General features: G+C 54.9%; 1 protein-coding gene across 1 annotated transcript; it reads right to left on the minus strand.

The window, feature by feature from the left end:
- Positions 1-1,250: 1,250 nt before the first annotated feature.
- On the minus strand, positions 1,251-7,459 carry FAM83C (family with sequence similarity 83 member C). Its single transcript, NM_001194151.3, is given in 4 exon segments — positions 1,251-2,706; positions 3,209-3,333; positions 3,540-3,707; positions 6,829-7,459. Coding segments are annotated over 4 exon segments (2,244 nt in total). The 5' UTR covers positions 7,342-7,459; the 3' UTR covers positions 1,251-1,268.
- Positions 7,460-17,231: the final 9,772 nt, after the last annotated feature.

The following is a 17,231-nucleotide window of genomic DNA, read 5'->3' on the forward strand; positions in this document are numbered from 1 at the left end:
CCAGGAGGGAGAAGTGCGGCCAGACCGAGGCTGGAGAAGGAGGCGCAGCCAAAGAGGGAAAGGCCGCCAAGCTGCAGGTGCTGGAGAGAGGGGAGGACTGAGGAAGAAGGGGCTCAGGAAAAGGCTGGAAAGGGGTCCAGGGTGGGCAAGGATGTAGATGCTGGTTGGCTTCCACGATGTGCCTCTCGCATGGGCTCTGTCACTCACTCAACAGCCAACTTCTGTCCCCGGGATAGTGATGGGGGCCAAGGGCCCTGCTGCACACTTGGACAGGATGAGCTTGGCCCATGTTTTGTAGAATCTGCAAAAGCCCCAGGTTCTCTCAAAATGTCACAGTGGTAGCTTGGAGCCCCTGGACTCCCCCAATTCCTCCTTAGGCATTCACCCTCCTCCAGGGGGCTCCCCATAATTGGCCTGAATGGTGCCCTTCCCATTCCCCTAACGTGCCCCTCCCATAACTCCTCAAAGTTCAGGATACACCAGGCACTGTGGGTTATAATAAAGTCTGCCTTTATTGATGTGTATCATGTTTACTGTCCCGGGCAAGTGGTGAGTTCAGGAAAATGGCCCACAACCTGTCACAGCCTGTACTTCAAGAGACACTCAGCAAGATGATGACGACGACAATGATGATGATGATGATGATGATGATGATGATGATGGTGTGTGTGGGGGGGGGAGCTGTGTATCGACATACTCTGCTCCTCCTCCCTCGTTCACGTCAGATCCACTCAGTCCTCTCTAGGGTGTCTCTTCACCTGATTCCCTCTACCAAAAATTTTTATAACTCTCTCCTCCCTCTGTCCAAAACCTCCCCATCCTTCAAGGCCTGGCTCAAAGACCACCTCCATCTCCTCTAAGAAACTTTTCTGACTACTCCACCTTCTCCATGACTCTCTGCCCTTTGTTTTCTAACACGCTTTGTCACTGGTTAACCTTTAACTTGTTATGGCTCTGACCCCTTCTCCAGCAGCTTGTGCATTTCATCTCTGTCCCCAGGTCTGAGTCGACCCACCTGTCAGCTCTATGGTATGCCCAGCACAGGGCTGGAAACACAACCTAGATTCAAGAATATACTGGTCAGTGTGTGTGTGTGTGTGTGTGTGTGTGTGTGTGTGTGTACACAAGAATCTTGAGCCCAGAGAGTGCGTCTGACCTGAGCTTCTAGACACCTCCCTTCCCCAGTCTGGGACCTGAGCAAGTCCAGAGTCTCGGTGGACAGAGGAGGGGCCTGCCCTTGCCAGTGCACCCCCACGCCAGTCCTTTGGCTAGGACTCAAATCGGCTTCGGAGCTGCTTGAACTTGGACTTGTTGTACTTAGTGATGAGGTCCAGTTTGCTATGACCCAGGGTCAGCCGTTTCTCATCCCTGACCAGGTCACTGTTACCACCGTTGAGATGGCCACCCTTGGGAGCCCCAGGCTCGGGTGCCTGCCTGGCACCTTGCAACTGATGATACTTGGTGATGAGGTCCAGCTTGCTGTGGCCCAGGGTTAGCCGTTTCTCATCCCCAGACCCCACTCCAGTCGTGCGAGCAGGGCTTGGTATTGGAAGACCATTAGGCCCAGGCCCCTCACCCCGGAATGGGCCGAACTTTGTGATGAGGTCCAGCTGGCTGTGTCCCAGGGTCTGTCGCCGCTCATCTGGACCCTGTCTGGCAGGTCTGACTGAGGAGTTGGTTTCAAGGGGCACTCTGGAGCCCTGGGCCTTGGGGTACTGCACCAGGGGGTCTGATTGGCCATGGCTATGGTTTAGGGACATCCTCCTGTCCTCCAGGGCCCGATCACCAGGTCTGAGGGAACCTGACTCAGGGGCACCACCAGTACCCAGGGCTCGGGACAGAAGATCCAGCTGGCTGTTGGCCTGGCTTGGGGACAACCTCCTGTCCTCTGGGGCCTGCTCGCCAGCCCGAAGGGGGCTTGAGTTGGGGGTAACCCCAGAGTCAGGGTCTCTCACTTCTCGGGCTCTGGGGAAGGGGACAAGGAGATCCAGCTGGCCACGGCTCTGACTTGGAGATGCCTTCTTCTCCTTCTCCTCCACTGTCTCCAGGGCTGTGCCAGGTACCCATCGACCCCGCAGGGGGCTGGGCTCTTGGCTTCCTGGGAGCCCATTCTCTGGGAACCGGGACATAGCTGGGACACCCCAATGGAACTGGAGGAGGGGCCGGGAGCGAGGAAGCAGAGGGGACCCCACTGCCAAGGTCAAGGGGCTGGCACTATTATGGTTGAGGGCAGGGGAGGACTGGGACCACGGGTATGATCCTAGCTTGCCCAGGTTGGCCCTATAGAGCCCAGGAGGGGAGCCATGGTTAGGGTCTGACAGTTGGCGATGCAGGGAGGGCTGGCCATGGGCCTCATGGTGGGCGGGACCCAGAGACGAGGACCCCATGCCCATGTCACTGCAATCACCACCTCCTGGTAGAGCAAGGCAGGAGGAGAGACCCGTAAGTGGTGACCGCTTGATGCTGCTGAGGCTGGTGCTGGAGGGCGGGGACGATGTGGGGCTTGGGATGCCAGGCCTGAAGGCTAGGGCCACGGGGGGAGGACGCAGTGCCCGGGGAGACAGCGGGTCCTCACCGCTGCAGAAGCCTTCCACAGGCCGCGATTCGGCGTACAGGCAGCGGAACTCCCGGTCAAAGTCTTCCACGATGCGGCCCCTGAGCTGCAGCACCATGCTAGTGTGGGCCTGGTTGCAAAGCCAGGTGAAGCTGGGGGCAGAGGGACAGGGGGGTCAGGAGGCAAAGTGCAGGACCCTGGGTGTTGGCAGGAGTCACAGCCAGAGGTGCATACCTGGTCCAGCATGCTGGACCCAAACCCCACCACCACGAGGGCTCACAGCAAGGGGCAGAGCTCTGACTCCAGAGTCTGTGCTTGCCCTAGCCCTGCTTAGTGGGCCTGGGCACATGGCTGCCCTCAGGGCCCTAACTTCCCCATCTGTAAAATGGACTTGTGGGAGGTTCCCTGAAGTCACTCCAGTTCCAATGTGCAATAGTCATTTTCTATGCCAAGGGTATTAAAGTCATCATTCCCCTAGAGTGAGCTCCTCCAGGGCCGACCTGCCCCCAACACCCTCCTCTGAGCCTGGCATGATGCCTGGCACATGGCAGGTGCTCAGTCTGTGTCCGAAGGGATGGACGAGTGGAGGGAAGCTCAGAGCTGCCAGCCAGTGGTGCAGTCCCAGGCCCCCCTCGCCTCCTCGCGCCTGCTCACCTGTAGCTGCCTGCCACCACCTGCTCACAGTCGATGAGGACGAACTTCTCCAGGGCCTGCCCCGTGAAGCGGCGGCCAGCCTTGCTGCAATATGTGTCCCCACACATGCTCCGCACACGCATGTTCTAGGTGTAAGTAGGTTGGGGGTGACCTTGAGAGAGTGAGGCTCAAAACATGTCTCTGCCCCGTGGGGTCTCCAACCCCAGACAGCTAAGGGAACCTACCCCCAACTCCCACTGCCCCCCCAGTGCTGAGTGGCCACCCACTGGCTCCCCCGCCCTCCCTGACTCCCCATCCGCACCCCTGGTTACTGGCCCTGGTCCTCACTGACCGGCAGGTGCCCCCCATTGAGGTCCATCTTGTAACACATCTCCAGGAAGTGCCTCAGGTGCTCCTGGGCCAGGAGCAGGTACACAGGGACACCACGCCGGCTCGAGGCCTCCATGAGGTCACACAGAAGCTCCATGTCAGTGAATATGTCCATCACCACAGCCACTACCTGGGCAGGGGGAGGTGCATGAAAGCTCAGCGCTGCCCAGGGCACTCCCCACATCCAGCCAAGCCTGGGGCAGGAACCCGGGCCCCGGGAAAAGAGCACTGGACTGAAAATCAGGAGGCCAGAGCCTTCAAGAGAAAGTGAACAGGAAGGGCTCTTAGGAGTGACCTAGCCCAGGGCTTCTTAACTTGGGCACAGGGAGATTTGACTGTCTTCTTCTTTTTTTTAAGAGTCAGTGTCTGTCTCACTCTGTCGCCCAGGCTGGAGTGCAGTGGCATGATCATAGCTCTCTTCTGCCTAGAACTCCCAGGCTCAAGCAATCCTCCCAACTCAGCCTCCCAAGTAGCTGGTATTATAGGCATGTGCCACTATGCCTGGCTAATTTTTTTTTTTTTTTTTTGAGACAGCATCTCACTCTGTTGTCCAGGCTTGAGTGCAGTGGTGCAATCTTGGCTCACTGCAACCTCTGCCTTCTGGGTTCAAGTAATTCTCATGCCTTAGCCTCTCAAGTAGCTGGAATTTCAGGCACTTGCCACCATGCCCGGCTAATTTTCTGTATTTTTAGTAGAGACGGGGTTTCACCATGTTGGCCAGGCTGGTCTCGAACTCCTGACCTCAGGTGATCTGCCCGCCTCAGCCTCCCAAAGTGCTGTAATTACAGGCATGAGCCACTGTGCCTGTCCCTGGATAATTTTTTTTTTTCCTTTGAGACGGAGTCTCGCACTGTCACCTGTGCAGTGGCACGATCTCGGCTCCTGGGTTCAAGTGATTCTCCTGCCTCAGCCTTCCAAGTAGCTGGGATTACAGGTGCCTGCCACCATGCCCAGCTAATTTTTTGTATTTTTAGTAGAGACGGGTTTTCATGATGTTGGCCAGGCTGATCTCAAACTCCTGACCTTGTGATCCGCCCGCCTCGGCCTCCCAAAGTGCTGGAATTACAGGCATGAGCCACCGCACCTGGCCGCTAATTTTTTTTTTATTCTAATTTTTTGTAGAGATGTGGGTCTCACTATGTTGCCCAAGCTAGTCTTGAACTCCTGGCCTCAAGCAGTCCTCCCACCTCAGCCTCCCAAAGCACTGAGATTACAGTAAAATCCCAGCCCAGATTTGACTGTCTTGAACCCCTAGCTGTTTGAAAGCATTTGTGTGCATCTTTAGGTTCACCGAGTGTTTATCTGTCTTCAGATTCTCAAAGATGACTGTGGATCGACTGTGCTAGTCCAACACCCCCTCTGCACTGAGCCCCAGATGGGACAGCAGTGACAAGCAGAACCCAGGCCCCAATTCCCAGGCAAGTTCCTTCCACTCCCCCCACTAACTCCAGCCCAGCTCTGCCCCAGGGACTGTCTGTCTGAGGCTCCCTTCTCCAGGGTCAGAGCTACAAGCCACTTACTGGGGTCTTCACTGCCCTTTCCCAGCCCTGCCTCAGTTTCCCTGTGAAGCCACAGAGATCTGGTGTGACCCCTTACACTGCAGACTCCCTTATTTGCACCCATGCCAAATGGATCCAAGTTTTCCGCTCAGTTGAGGACTGGGCTGGGGCTTGTGCCTCCATCCCATACAAAGGGCTGCCTCTAAAAGGCCCCTGAAACCCTCCTGGCACCTCCCAGCCCCCAGCTGGCCTTTCTTCCCATGGCATATATCTGCTATGAGAATCTCTTCTCCCAGGCAGGGCCGAGAGGCAGGAGTTACAGAGCATAGCACTCCAGCTCTGGGGTCAGAAAGAACTGGGTTCAAACCTGGACTCTACCACTTCCTGGTGACACAGCTTTGGGTGAGTAGCTTCACCTCTGGAAACCTCAACTTCCTCAGCTGTTAAATGGAGATAATGATAGCCATGTCTCAGAGCTACAGGGAATTAAATGTGAAAATGCTCAAGACATAACAGAGCTCTATAAACATTGGGCTGCAGGGCAACGCAGCATTTCCCAAGGTCACTAGGAGTCATGACAGCCCAGTACACAAGCCTGGCTCCTGGCCCAGGACAGAGGGGTCTAAATGGGGGCTGAGAAAGTGAGGCACTGGGGGATGCCCTAGTTCACAGCACAGGCCTGGCCAGAGTAGGGGGACAAGGACAGGCAGGAAAGATCAAAGAGGCAGGGGTGAGGATGACAACAGCAGCAGCCTCACTAATAACCCCATTCCCGATGCCAATCAGTCCTGGCCGTCCCCTGCCTGGGGCACAGGCAGGCTTGCCAGGAAGCTCTGGAAGTACCGGTGGGATCCCAGTATCCTGGCTTCCCATCTCTGCAGCAGGAACCTAACTCTACCTCAAACACAGCCAGGGGTCATCTTGTCCATTCCCCTAGAGAAGGAGGCCAGGGCTTCAGAAGTGAAGCTGTGCTTGTGTGTGGCCAGAGCCTTTCTGGGTGCTGACCACCCCCACCTGCCCTCCCAATTCTCTTTCTCCTGAGGTCCTGCTCCCCATCACTGAGCCCAGCATCCTTCTCTCCTCTTTCCTCCTTGGTTCCAAAGCCTAGCCCTCGAGGACATGCCAAAGAGGCCCACATGCCGGCCCCCTCCCCTGCTTCAGGCCCAGCTGCAGATGTGGTGCAGGAGGGTGGGGGGCAACTGGGGACCTGAGCCAGCAAGGAAGGCTGGACTGCTCCCCAGGACCTAAGTCAGAGAGCCCCTGTCTCCCCGAGCCCTGAACTCTATGTCACCATACGGACCTCCCTGGGCAAGTCCCAAGCCCCTCTCTGGCCTCAGTTTCTTCTTCTGTAAGTTAAGGAAGTGACTCGGATGTTCCCCAAGGTTGGAGTTCTTAGTGTGGGGATCATAAAACTTTCTGAGAAACTGATAAGGCAGTGGAGCATCTTCCAAGGTAAAGATGCAGCGAGGACTCCTCCCTCCAACCTGCACCACTTGGTGTGCATTTCAGAAGGTTGTGGAGTCCCCGATGCCCATGCCCTGTTCTAGGCTCATCCATACTATTCCTAGGGACCAAGCATTGCCAAGGTAAATATGGGATGCCCCCCTTTTAGGAGTTTGCGATCTAATAGTGCCAGAGGTGCTGGTCCTCATTCTGCCCCTAAGTCACTGCGTCGCCTTGGCTGGTCCCTTCCCTCTCTGGGCCTCAGTTTCCTCCTCTGTGAGCTGAGCGATGGAGAGATGAGGCCCTTACCGTGCGGGCCTGGCTGAAGAGGAAGCGCAGCAAGTCCTTGATGTTCTTGGCCTTGTCCCTCTGGAAGTGGACCACAGCCTGGGTGGGGCTGAAGCCCGTGGCCTGTGGCACCTCGGGCCAGCCCAGGTCCAGGTCCGGGGGGTCTATGTCAGAGGCCATGGGGAAGTAAGTGCCTGAGGTGACTTCGGAGAGCAGGCTGAGGCGGTCTGGCCCCGAGGCCTCCTGCCCCTGGGCCTCGCTGAGGTCAGGGCCCCCGCGCACATGGCTGGTCATGTAGTCCACATCCAGGGCGCTCAGGAAGGGCAGCTCCCGCTCCTCGGAGATGACCCGCAGGTAGGCAGCCTCACCCCGCTCCAGGAGGGCGTCGGCCGCCAGCCGGGCCGCCTCGCTGTGCCGCAGCACCAGCGGTGAGCTCTCCCGCCACCACGGCCGCTTCAGCTCCTCCACCCGGCCCCGCAGGGGTCCCGCCATGCCCTGGGCTCCCAGGCTCCCAGGCCCTGGGCTTCTGAACATGCCTGCCCAGCGGCTGCCTCACCCGCCAGCAGGGCCCATGGCCCGCACGCTGGGCTGGCTGCAGCAGGAAGAGGAGACCGGCAGAACCACCTCCTGCCCGCCCGCTCGCTGTGTGTGTGGCGGGCCCCCAAACTGTTGCCACCCTAAATCAGAGCCACGCTCCGCCCTATTGCCCCTGGCCTCTGGAACCTGTCAGGCCAGCCCCACCTGTCTGCCTGTGTTGGGACTCGCCTGCCCAGGGAAGCGGCAATGCCAGGCTCTCGGTGCACACTCCTGCCTCCCTCTATTCCTCCCCAGCAACGCAGCCCCATCCCTACCAGGCTCTGAGCAAGTCTCCAAATGCTGACTTCCTGGGACCCACAGAGGTTGAATTATAGCCAAGAGGGGCCCAGGCGGCTCAGGAACACACATGCACACACACACACACTGCAGGTGGGTGAGCCACCCAAGACACCCAGGAAAAGACATGAACACACACGCAGACGGACACACTGACAACTGACGGATACACAGATATGGAGTGTGGGCTGACACAGGCCGACCACACACTTTAATCACATCGACTTGCATAAACTCACCCAAACGCCGATTTACAGACTGGCCATGGCCCCCCACAACACATACCATAGTGGATAGCACATGCCTTGGCTCAAGTCTGCAAGGCCCTAAATGAGAGCTGAACAAGCATCACATGGAATATCCAAGGACATCAATGCCTGTCTGTTCCCCAGCCAGTCCTCTTTTTGCTCCCATAATCGTCCTGCCACTCTCCACCATCTTAACTGTGGTGCTCACAGCCCCCTGGCTCTCTCCCACCCCCACTCAGAGCTGTCATTCAAGAACCTAAGGCAGTGGCTCTCACCCTGACCCCAGGGGTGGTGAGAGGTGATGAAATGCAGACCCCCGGGCCCCACCCTCCTGGAGATTCTCATCCACAAGGTGTCCATAGGCTTCTGGAGATTGTCTTTTTTCTTTTTTCTTTTTCTTTTTGAGATAGGGTCTTGCTCTGTCACCCAGGCTGGAGTGCAGTGGCGCAATCACAGCTCACTACAGCTGTGCCTCAGTTTATCTGGGCTCAAGTGATCTTCCCACCTCAGCCTCCTGAGTAGCTGGGATTACAGGTGCATGTTACCATGCTCAGCTAATTTTTGAATTTTTTAAAGAGATGGGATCTCACTATGTTGTCCAGGCTGATCTTGAACTCCTGGCCTCAAGCAATCTTCCTGTCTCAGCCTCCCAAAGTGCTGGGATTATAGGTGTAAGCCACCACACCTGGCCATTTTTCTTTTTCAATTGAGACTTGATCTTGCTCTGTCACCCAGGCTAGAGAGAGCAGTGGTGTGATCATAGCTTACTGTAACCTTGAATTCCTGGGTCTTTTAACAAGTGCCCAGTGCACTGTGGGCAGTGGGCTAAGGCCCACCCCTCAGACATGCTGTCCCAGATGGCTGTGCTTGCAACACCCTTAACTCCAGGGATGTTCTTGGCCTGGTGGTGGCCAGACCCCAGCCTTCCTCCCCTCCTCCAGGGCTGAGTATGAAAATGGTTGAAAGTTTGTTTCAGAGAATGGGTGAACACACTGCAAGGTCAGTAGGCAAACAGGGCAGGCAGATTTCTGACCTCTGCCCCAGCAAAGACTGAAGTCCCGGAGCATGCACTGTGTGTCCTTCGGAGGACGCTGAGCAGCTTTGCTCTGGGGAACGGGGTGAGCAGGTGGCAGCTGCAGTTGGGGAGCCAGGCTAGGCAGAAGCAGTCACCACCTTTCCACAGAGGCGTGAGGTCCAGCGAGGACGGCGGGAAGTGCAGAAGAGCTAAAGCCGTGTCTCGCAGCCCTGTTTAGCACTGAGCGCACTTGGTTCGTCCGGTCTGCGATCGTGTCCGGAACACAGGGTCTTCTGTGTCCAAAGAACTTGACACACGTATAGTGGGAGGGAGCTGGGTGGGATTTAGAGGTTCCCGAGTTGAACTGAGCCCTAGGACCAAAGATGAATGGGGCTAGGGCTGTGTCTTCGAGGACCCTATAAGTGAAGGAACTGGGGGAGCATGGGGGAGCCACAGGTCAGGAGTTATGACCCACACTATCCCATCCCAGGTGCAGGAGCACCGGGCACTCCAAGGAGGCCCTTCCCAGGGGGTGAGGAGGCTGCAAGAGGGGCAGAAGGTTGAGTAAACAAAGCCAGACCGTGGGAGGGTAATGAGTTGTGGGGGTATCTGAGGTGGCAGGGCCATCATTAGGGCCTTATCTCCAGGCCCTTGTTTGAAGGGGAGGATCAACCAGGGTCTTATCTGGGTGGGAGAAGTGCTCCCGGGAGGGAGGGAGGCAAGTTTGCATGTCACTGAGTTAGTTGTGTTTATCCTGCAGTGTTTATACATACACTTCAGGTACATATCTTTGGCTCTGTATCTTTTAATTGTGGTAAAATACACATAACATTTGCCTTTAAAAAAGAATTCATGGCTGGACGCGGTGGCTCATGCCTATAATCCCAGCAGTTTGGGAGGCCAAGGTGGGCGGATCAGCTGAAGTTGGGAGTTCAAGACCAGCCTAACCAACATGGTGAAACCCCATCTCTAATAAAAATACAAAAATTAGGTGGGTGTGGTGGCAGGCGCCCATAATCCCAGCTACTTGGGAGGCTGAGGCAGGAGAATCGCTTGAACCCAGGAGGCACAGGTAGAGGTGAGCCAAGATTACGCCACTGCACTCCAGCCTCAAGTGATGCTCTTGCCTCTGCCTCCTAAAGTGTTGAGATTACAGGTGTGAGCCACTGCACGAAGCCAAAATCTGCTATTGTAACCATTTTTAAGTGGTACACTTCAAGTGTCATAAGTCCATTCACACTATGGTGTAACCCTCGCCACCATCCATCTCTAGAACTCTTTTCACTTTGCAAAACTAGAGCTCTGTACCCACTAAACATGAACTCCCCATTTCTCCCTCCCCTACCCCCCGGCACCCACTATTCTGTTTCCTGTCTCTATGAATTTGACTCCTCTAGATACCTCATTTAAGTGGAATCATACGGTTTTGTCCTTTTGTGACTGGCTCATTTCACGTAGCTTCACATCTTCAAGTTCCTCCACGTTGTAGTGTATGTCGGAATCTCCTTCCACTTCAGGCTGAATAATATCCCATTGCATGTGTGGAGCACATTTAGCTCATCCGTTCCTCCTCAGATGGATGCCTGAGTTGCTTCCACCTTTCGGCTGTTGTTAATAAGGCACAGGTGTACAAATTTGGCTCTGTATTTTTGTATACTTCCCCCCAGGCCCAGGTTTGTACTAAATTCCTTTTTTGTACATAAGAAACCACCGAGGCCGGGCGCGGTGGCTCAAGCCTGTAATCCCAGCACTTTGGGAGGCCGAGACGGGCGGATCACGAGGTCAGGAGATCGAGACCATCCTGGCCAACACAATGAAACCCCGTCTCCACTAAAAATACAAAAAAAATTAGCCGGGCGTGGTGGCGGCGCCTGTAGTCCCAGCTACTCGGGAGGCTGAGGCAGGAGAATGGCGTGAACCCGGGAGGCGGAGCTTGCAGTGAGCCGAGATCGCGCCACTGTACTTCAGCCTGGGCGACAGAGCGAGACTCCGCCTCAAAAAAAAAAAAAAAAAAAAAAAAAGAAACCACCGAATATTGGCAATTTCATATGGTTTGACTAAATATATACACCTGTACCTGTGCATAACTGTACCTGTGCTTGTATGTGTGTGCACGTCCTGTCTGTGATGTTTGTGTGCCTGCGTGGCGCAGCAGTGTGCGTGGACCTGTGTGTGCACGTGTGTCTGGGCGGCGGGATAGTCCTTGTGTCGGACTCTGCGTTGCGGTACTGGGGCTGTGGACAGAGAGCACAACGGAGAGGGGCAGGGGTGGGAAGACTTGGTTGAAGGGCAAAGGGTTCCAGTGGATCCCAGACATCATGATAATGCTTGCGTGCAAATCAAATCAAATCCCCCAGGGCTGAGGGACCAGCTGCCCCTCCCTAGGCAGCCCTCCCTGTGAGCTGAGTTGGTCAAGGGCAATGGGAGGGCAGACAGGTGGCTCCTGGCCTTGGGGCTGGGCCTAGAGGTGGTGGCCAAGGGTGATGGGAATCATCCAGACAGACCCAAGCCCTGTCCCTGGCTGCAGTGTGTCAGGCGCAGGCCCCTTAATGACTGTAATTAAGAGGAAGGAAACTGTTTTCCTGTACAGAAGGTGTGTCAGGCGCCTGCCTGGCATCACTCAGCTGTCCCAGGAGCCACTTAGCCTTGTCTGTTGTCTCTCACAAGCCAAGTGGTGTCTGGGCAGGCGATGTCGTGTGGGGTAGGGGGAGCAGAGGCTGGGTTGCAGCCCTCCAGGTGCAGGCTGCTCTGAGGCCAGTGCTGCCACATACCTTTCCTCTGGCGCCCCGGGTCAGGAGAGACAGAGTTTCCGCAGAGGAGCAGCTGGGACTGGTAAGGGAGCCAGAGTGCGCCCAAATCCCTTGAATCAAGGCAAAGCAACCTAAGAGCCAGAGATGCAAAAGCGGACAATGCTGAGGAGTCCCCGAGGCTGGCTTGAGCCAGGGAGCAAAGGGTGAGAAAGATTTCAGGGTGCAGAGTGGTAAGTGGGGCGTTCCTGGCTGGAGGAAGAGGGCAAGGACATGCCCAGGGAAGGCAGGTGGGGGCCGTGGTACAGGGGAAGATGCTAACAGGAAGGTTAGAGCCACACTAGGAAGAGCTTGAAGGCCTTCTAAGGTGCTGGGTTCTTACCTAGAGATGATGGTACAGAGGCTGGGAAGACTCCAGAGCACATCCTGGGATAACTGAGAAACAGCTCCAATGGCGAGAGTGGGCCAAAGCACCAGAAACAACCCGCATTGGTTGAACCCAGTGTGGTTCACTGTTCACTGAGTGCGACACAGGTCTCAGGAGGTCACCATTCCGAACTCTTATCTCATCCTGATACCCCATGGGCTATTGTGCCCCTGGACTGAGTCAGACCCCGGAGAGGAACACAGGCTCTGCCACTTAATGGGGGAGCCGAACAATCAGAACTTCTCTGAGTCACAGTGGCTGACTCTACACGTAGAGCGGGACCCACGCCACCTCCTTCACAGGGTTATTGTGAGGAATATATGGGCTCAGCTACGCCAAGTGCCTGGCTGAGAGCAGCTGTGGTTGCTCAGTACACGCTGAAGTCCAGAGCTTTCCCGGTTGTGAAAGGACAGGGGCTCGATGAAGGCCTGAAAGCTCAGAAAGCCACCAGGGGAGCCCTCTTGGTCAGTCTCTGGACCCTTCTAGACCAAAGGCTGGTGCCAAGGCCAACATGGTCCCAGCCGCGTCAGTGGGGTGTGGCCAGTCACCGCTGCCTCTGAGATCTGGCCTTTCGTCCCATCCCTGCTCACAGGAGGCGGGGTGTCTGTCTGTCTGTCTCCTGTGTTTTATTTCTTCATTTGTTCTGAAATTGGGAGAGGAAGAAAGAGATACATCTGCTGACTCCTGGAGCCCCGTTATTGAGGCAGCCTCCCCTTCCCACCCCCTCTCCCTCTGTCCAATCCTTCCAACATGGATTTAGTGTCCACCTTCAGCCAGCAGGTGACCCAAAGATGAGTAAGAGTTTGTCTCTGCCCTGGAGGAGCTCACAGTTCAGTGGGGAAGACAGACTCATAAATAATTATAAACCACGGATTAGGCTGAGGTATAAACCAAGCGCCTGGGGTTTACAGCTGGGACCCATTGCGGAACCTCAGAGGAGCCATGGCCCCACCTCCCGCCCCTTCAAGCAAGGCACAGCGCAGTGGCAGGCCCTCTCCCAAATGGGAGGTGAATGCTGTTCCTGGCCACAGGGAAAGAAAAAAAGAGGAAGAGCACCCAGCCCAGGCCCGTGGGTGCTGGTTCCTGACTGAAACCTGCAGTGAGGCCTGGCAGGGCCTCAGCCTCCCCCGTCCAACGCGCTGGCTGGGCGGGAGGTCTCCAGGCACTTCTGGCGCTATCGCTGTAGTCCATCACTTGTTGATGCCATGGGGTGGTGCTTGGAGGTCCCTTCCTGGAAATTCTCCAGCCAGGGTCTCCAGGATCTTTTCTCCTTATTCTCCCCTCCACACGGAAAGGGGAAGTCAGTGGCCTGGTCAGGGTCTGGGTCCTAGGCTCACCAATGTTGCTCCAGGGAAGTCCCCTGGAAGCCACAGAGAACCTGATGGGGGAGCGGGGAAGGCCGGGGTCAGGGGCCTGAGGTCTGGCCTCCCCCTCTCTAAGGCCAAGCCCCGTGGATAGGGTGGGTGAGGCATGGTGGGTGCAGTGGACAGACTAGAAGTGGGAACCAGGGCAATAGGTACAGGAGGGCTGCTCCCAGGGGAAGAGTTCAAGCACTCCTGCCAGCTCCACTTCCCTCCCACTCCACCCCCACGGCTGATAAACTCTAGATCGAGACCACCTGGCATGAGCTCTCCTTTCCCTCTCAGCCCTCTCCTCAGAAACTCCTTTTCCCCCATCTGTCCTCCCAATCACTGGTCTCAGGAAAGGATTCCTTCACCACCTCCAAAGCCAGGCCCTTGTTCTCAAGATCAGGCTTCCATTTCCAGAAGGATCTCATCGGAGTCCCTAAACTCATGGGAAGTTCCCTACTCCACTAAGTGCTTAGCTCATCAGAGTCCTCCCTGCCCCAAACACATCTTCAGCACGTTCCTGCAAATCCCCTCGTTTCACCCCCTCTTCTGCCTCCTCCCAGTTTCCCTCCCTTTCTTCTCAGCATGCTGCCCTGAGTTTCCTCCTAGAAGCTCTCCTCTTCCCTGGCTCCACAGTCTACCTTCTGCACTGGTGCCTGCTCTTCCTGCCATCTCCTGTGAGTGCTCCTTGCACTCCCAACCCAGACTCGAGGTTGCCCTCACCTTCAGGGGCTCATCAACTTCAGGATTTCTTTCTTTCTTCCTATTTGTTTTTTTTTTTTTTTTTTTTTTTTTTTTTTTTTGAGATGGAGTCTCGCTCTGTCACCCAGGCTGGAGTGCAGTGACGCGATCTCGGCTCACTGCAAGCTCCGCCTCCTGGGTTCGCGCCATTCTCCTGCCTCAGCCTCTCCAGTAGCTGGGATTACAGGCGCCCACTACTGCGCCCAGCCAATTTTTTTTGTATCTTTTTTTAGTAGAGATGGGGTTTCACCGTGTTAGCCAGGATGGTCTCAATCTCCTGACCTGGTGATCCGCCCGCCTCAGCCTCCCAAAGTGCTGGGATTACAGGCGTGAACCACCGCACCCAGCCTTCAACTTCAGGATTTCTAAACCCAAGACAAGGCCAACATCCTTCGTCCCCGAGGTCAATCCTGAGGTTCACCAAGGTCCTTCCTGCCCCATGCCCTTGCCCTCCCTGGAGCATCTCTAGCATCTGAAGTCCATCTGCCACCAGACTGGCTCCCCACAGATGCAACCAAGGTGCACCAAAAGCAATGGAGTGGAACCCAGAAAAAATGACTGTTCAGCTTTTGCTGCAGGGTCAGCTTGCACCAGCAAGCGGATTCTTCTCAGTGAGCCTATATCCCTATTGCATCATGGATGCAGCAATCCCTGCCCTGCCTAGTTCAGAGAGTGTCGTAATTTTCACTTGAAAAAACACAGCACATGGCGGGGCACGGTGGCTCACACCTGTAATCCCAGCACTTTGGGAGGCTGAGGTGGGCGGATCACCTGAGGTCAGGAGTTCGAGACCAGCCTGATCAACATGGCGAAACCCCGTCTTTACTAAAAATACAAAAAAATTTAGCAGGGCGTGGTGGTGGGTGCCTGTAATTCCAGCTACTCAGGAGGTTGAGGCAGGAGGATCACTTGAACCTGGGAGGCGGAGGTTGGAGGTTGCAGTGAGCTGAGATCGCACCATTGCCCTCCAGCCTAGGCAACAGGAGCAAAACTCCATCTCAAAAAAGAAAAAAAGAAAAGAAAAGACACAACACAGAGAGGATTCTTCTGCCAGAAGTCACCATCTCTGGGCCCCAGTGAGCTCCATGACTGCACCCTCTTCAGGCTCCACGTTATGCCTCAAGTCCTGGTGAGTTTTTTCTCGGAAGTGTCTCTGGGGTTTGAGCTTCCCTTTAAATTCCATTTGTCACCCCCAGCATCTCAAGCCCAGATGGCTAAACTCCCTTCCTGACAGAGCCAATCCATCCTGGTACCACTGTCTCTCCACTGCCATCACGCCCCAGTCTTTACCAAGAATGCCCACAGTGGCTCCCTGATGCCTGGCAGCTGATGTGTGATCTGTGCTACCCCTACTCATGGTCCCTCCTGACCTCTGCAACCCTTCCTTCCCTTAGCAGCTAACTCAACAGTCTGAAGAGCTTCCTGTTCTGTGCCTTCACCTGGACAGCTAGTCCTCAATTCCCGTTTTCCCACCTCCTTAAGCAGTGGACTGGGTCAGAGCCACCATACAGGGCACATCTGGGCATTTCCCTCCTGGAACACGAGCTTAAGAATCCTCACCTGCAAGGCGGCGAGTGAGGTGACAAGTGAAAATACCAAGCAAGCCTGGCACGGAGGAAAAACTCAAAAGATGCCGGCTGAAGTGCGGCCTGGGCTTCAACCGCAGTTTAAGATTCACCCCGTCTTGTATAGCATCGCTATTTCTCATCGGAAGAAGGAAAGGAAAGGCAAGGGAAAGGAAAGGGAGAAGAGAAGAGAAGAGAGGAGAAGAGATAACACAGAGAGGATTCTTCTTTTCTAAAGAGGATTCTTCTGCCAGACATCGCCATCTCTGGGCCCCAGTGAGCTCCGTGACTGCACCCTCTTCAGGCTCCACCCTCTTCAGACCCCCACGGGGGTCTGTCGTGGGCTGGAACACTCTTGGCTATTTCTCATTGGAAGAAATAGCGATGATTTATTTTTTCAAATTTTTAGGTAAAACATAAATCTTAGTGGCACTGTTCACTACATTGTTCAGTGCTTCTCATTTGAAAACCTCTATAATACAGTCTTCTTTGAAGAGTAAGATGTATGTTTCTTCTGATGAGTAAGTACACTTCCTTTTCTGTGACAATGGGAACTCTATAACCTTAGGGCTTTCCACTTTCCACCTTTGACCAGGAAGCTCAGAGCAAGACCTCATACTCAGTTGCAAATCTCCTGGCTGACCTGGGGGAGGGAGGCAGTGTGACATGAGGACAAAGCAGGGGCCCCGGGGTCTGTCGTGGGCTGGAGCACTCTTGGCCCCTTCGTACCCTCGATCACTCTCTCTAGGCCCCTCTTAAGCTTCAGTTCCCTCACTTGTGTTAAAGGGATAATAAAAATGATGAGGATAACACCTGTTTTACCTGATTGTTGTGAGACAATGCATTTATAGTATTTTATAAAATTTTTAAAAAGGCATATGAAAGTTGCTCATTAGCAGTCCAGGTTTTCTAACATAATTATTTTCCCTCTTTTCCCTCCCAATACCTGGATCTGATCTTTTAAACTTTAAGGTTTGTTTTTTTGTTTTTTTTTTTTTTGAGACAGGGTCTCACTCTGTCACCCAGGCTGGAGTGCGGTGGCACAATCTCAGCTCACTGCAACCCCCACCTCCCAGGCTCAGGTGATCCTCCTACCTCAGCCTCCTGAGTAGCTGGGACTACAGGCTCATGTCACCACACCCAGCTCATTTTTTGTAGAGACAAGGTCTCACTGTATTGCCCAGGCTGGTCTCGAACTCCTGGACTTAACCAATCTGCCCACTTCGGCCTCCCAAAGTGTCAGGATTACAGGCATGAGCCGCTGCGCCCAGCCTACAATTTTATTATAAACTATGTCTCTTAATTTGCTGTGATCTTTTCTGGAAGAATACAGAATACAAATATTAATAAATGACAAAATCATTCCTACAAAGGAGGCTCCCTGAAGGCAAGAAATTGTGTCCTTCCCTTGTTTCCTACAATAATGATTTACATTAGAAAAACATTTAGCTATGGAAAG

The sequence above is a fragment of the Macaca mulatta genome, chromosome 10 (assembly GCF_049350105.2).
Source record: "Macaca mulatta isolate MMU2019108-1 chromosome 10, T2T-MMU8v2.0, whole genome shotgun sequence".
In the NCBI taxonomy this organism is placed as follows: Eukaryota; Metazoa; Chordata; class Mammalia; order Primates; family Cercopithecidae; genus Macaca; species Macaca mulatta.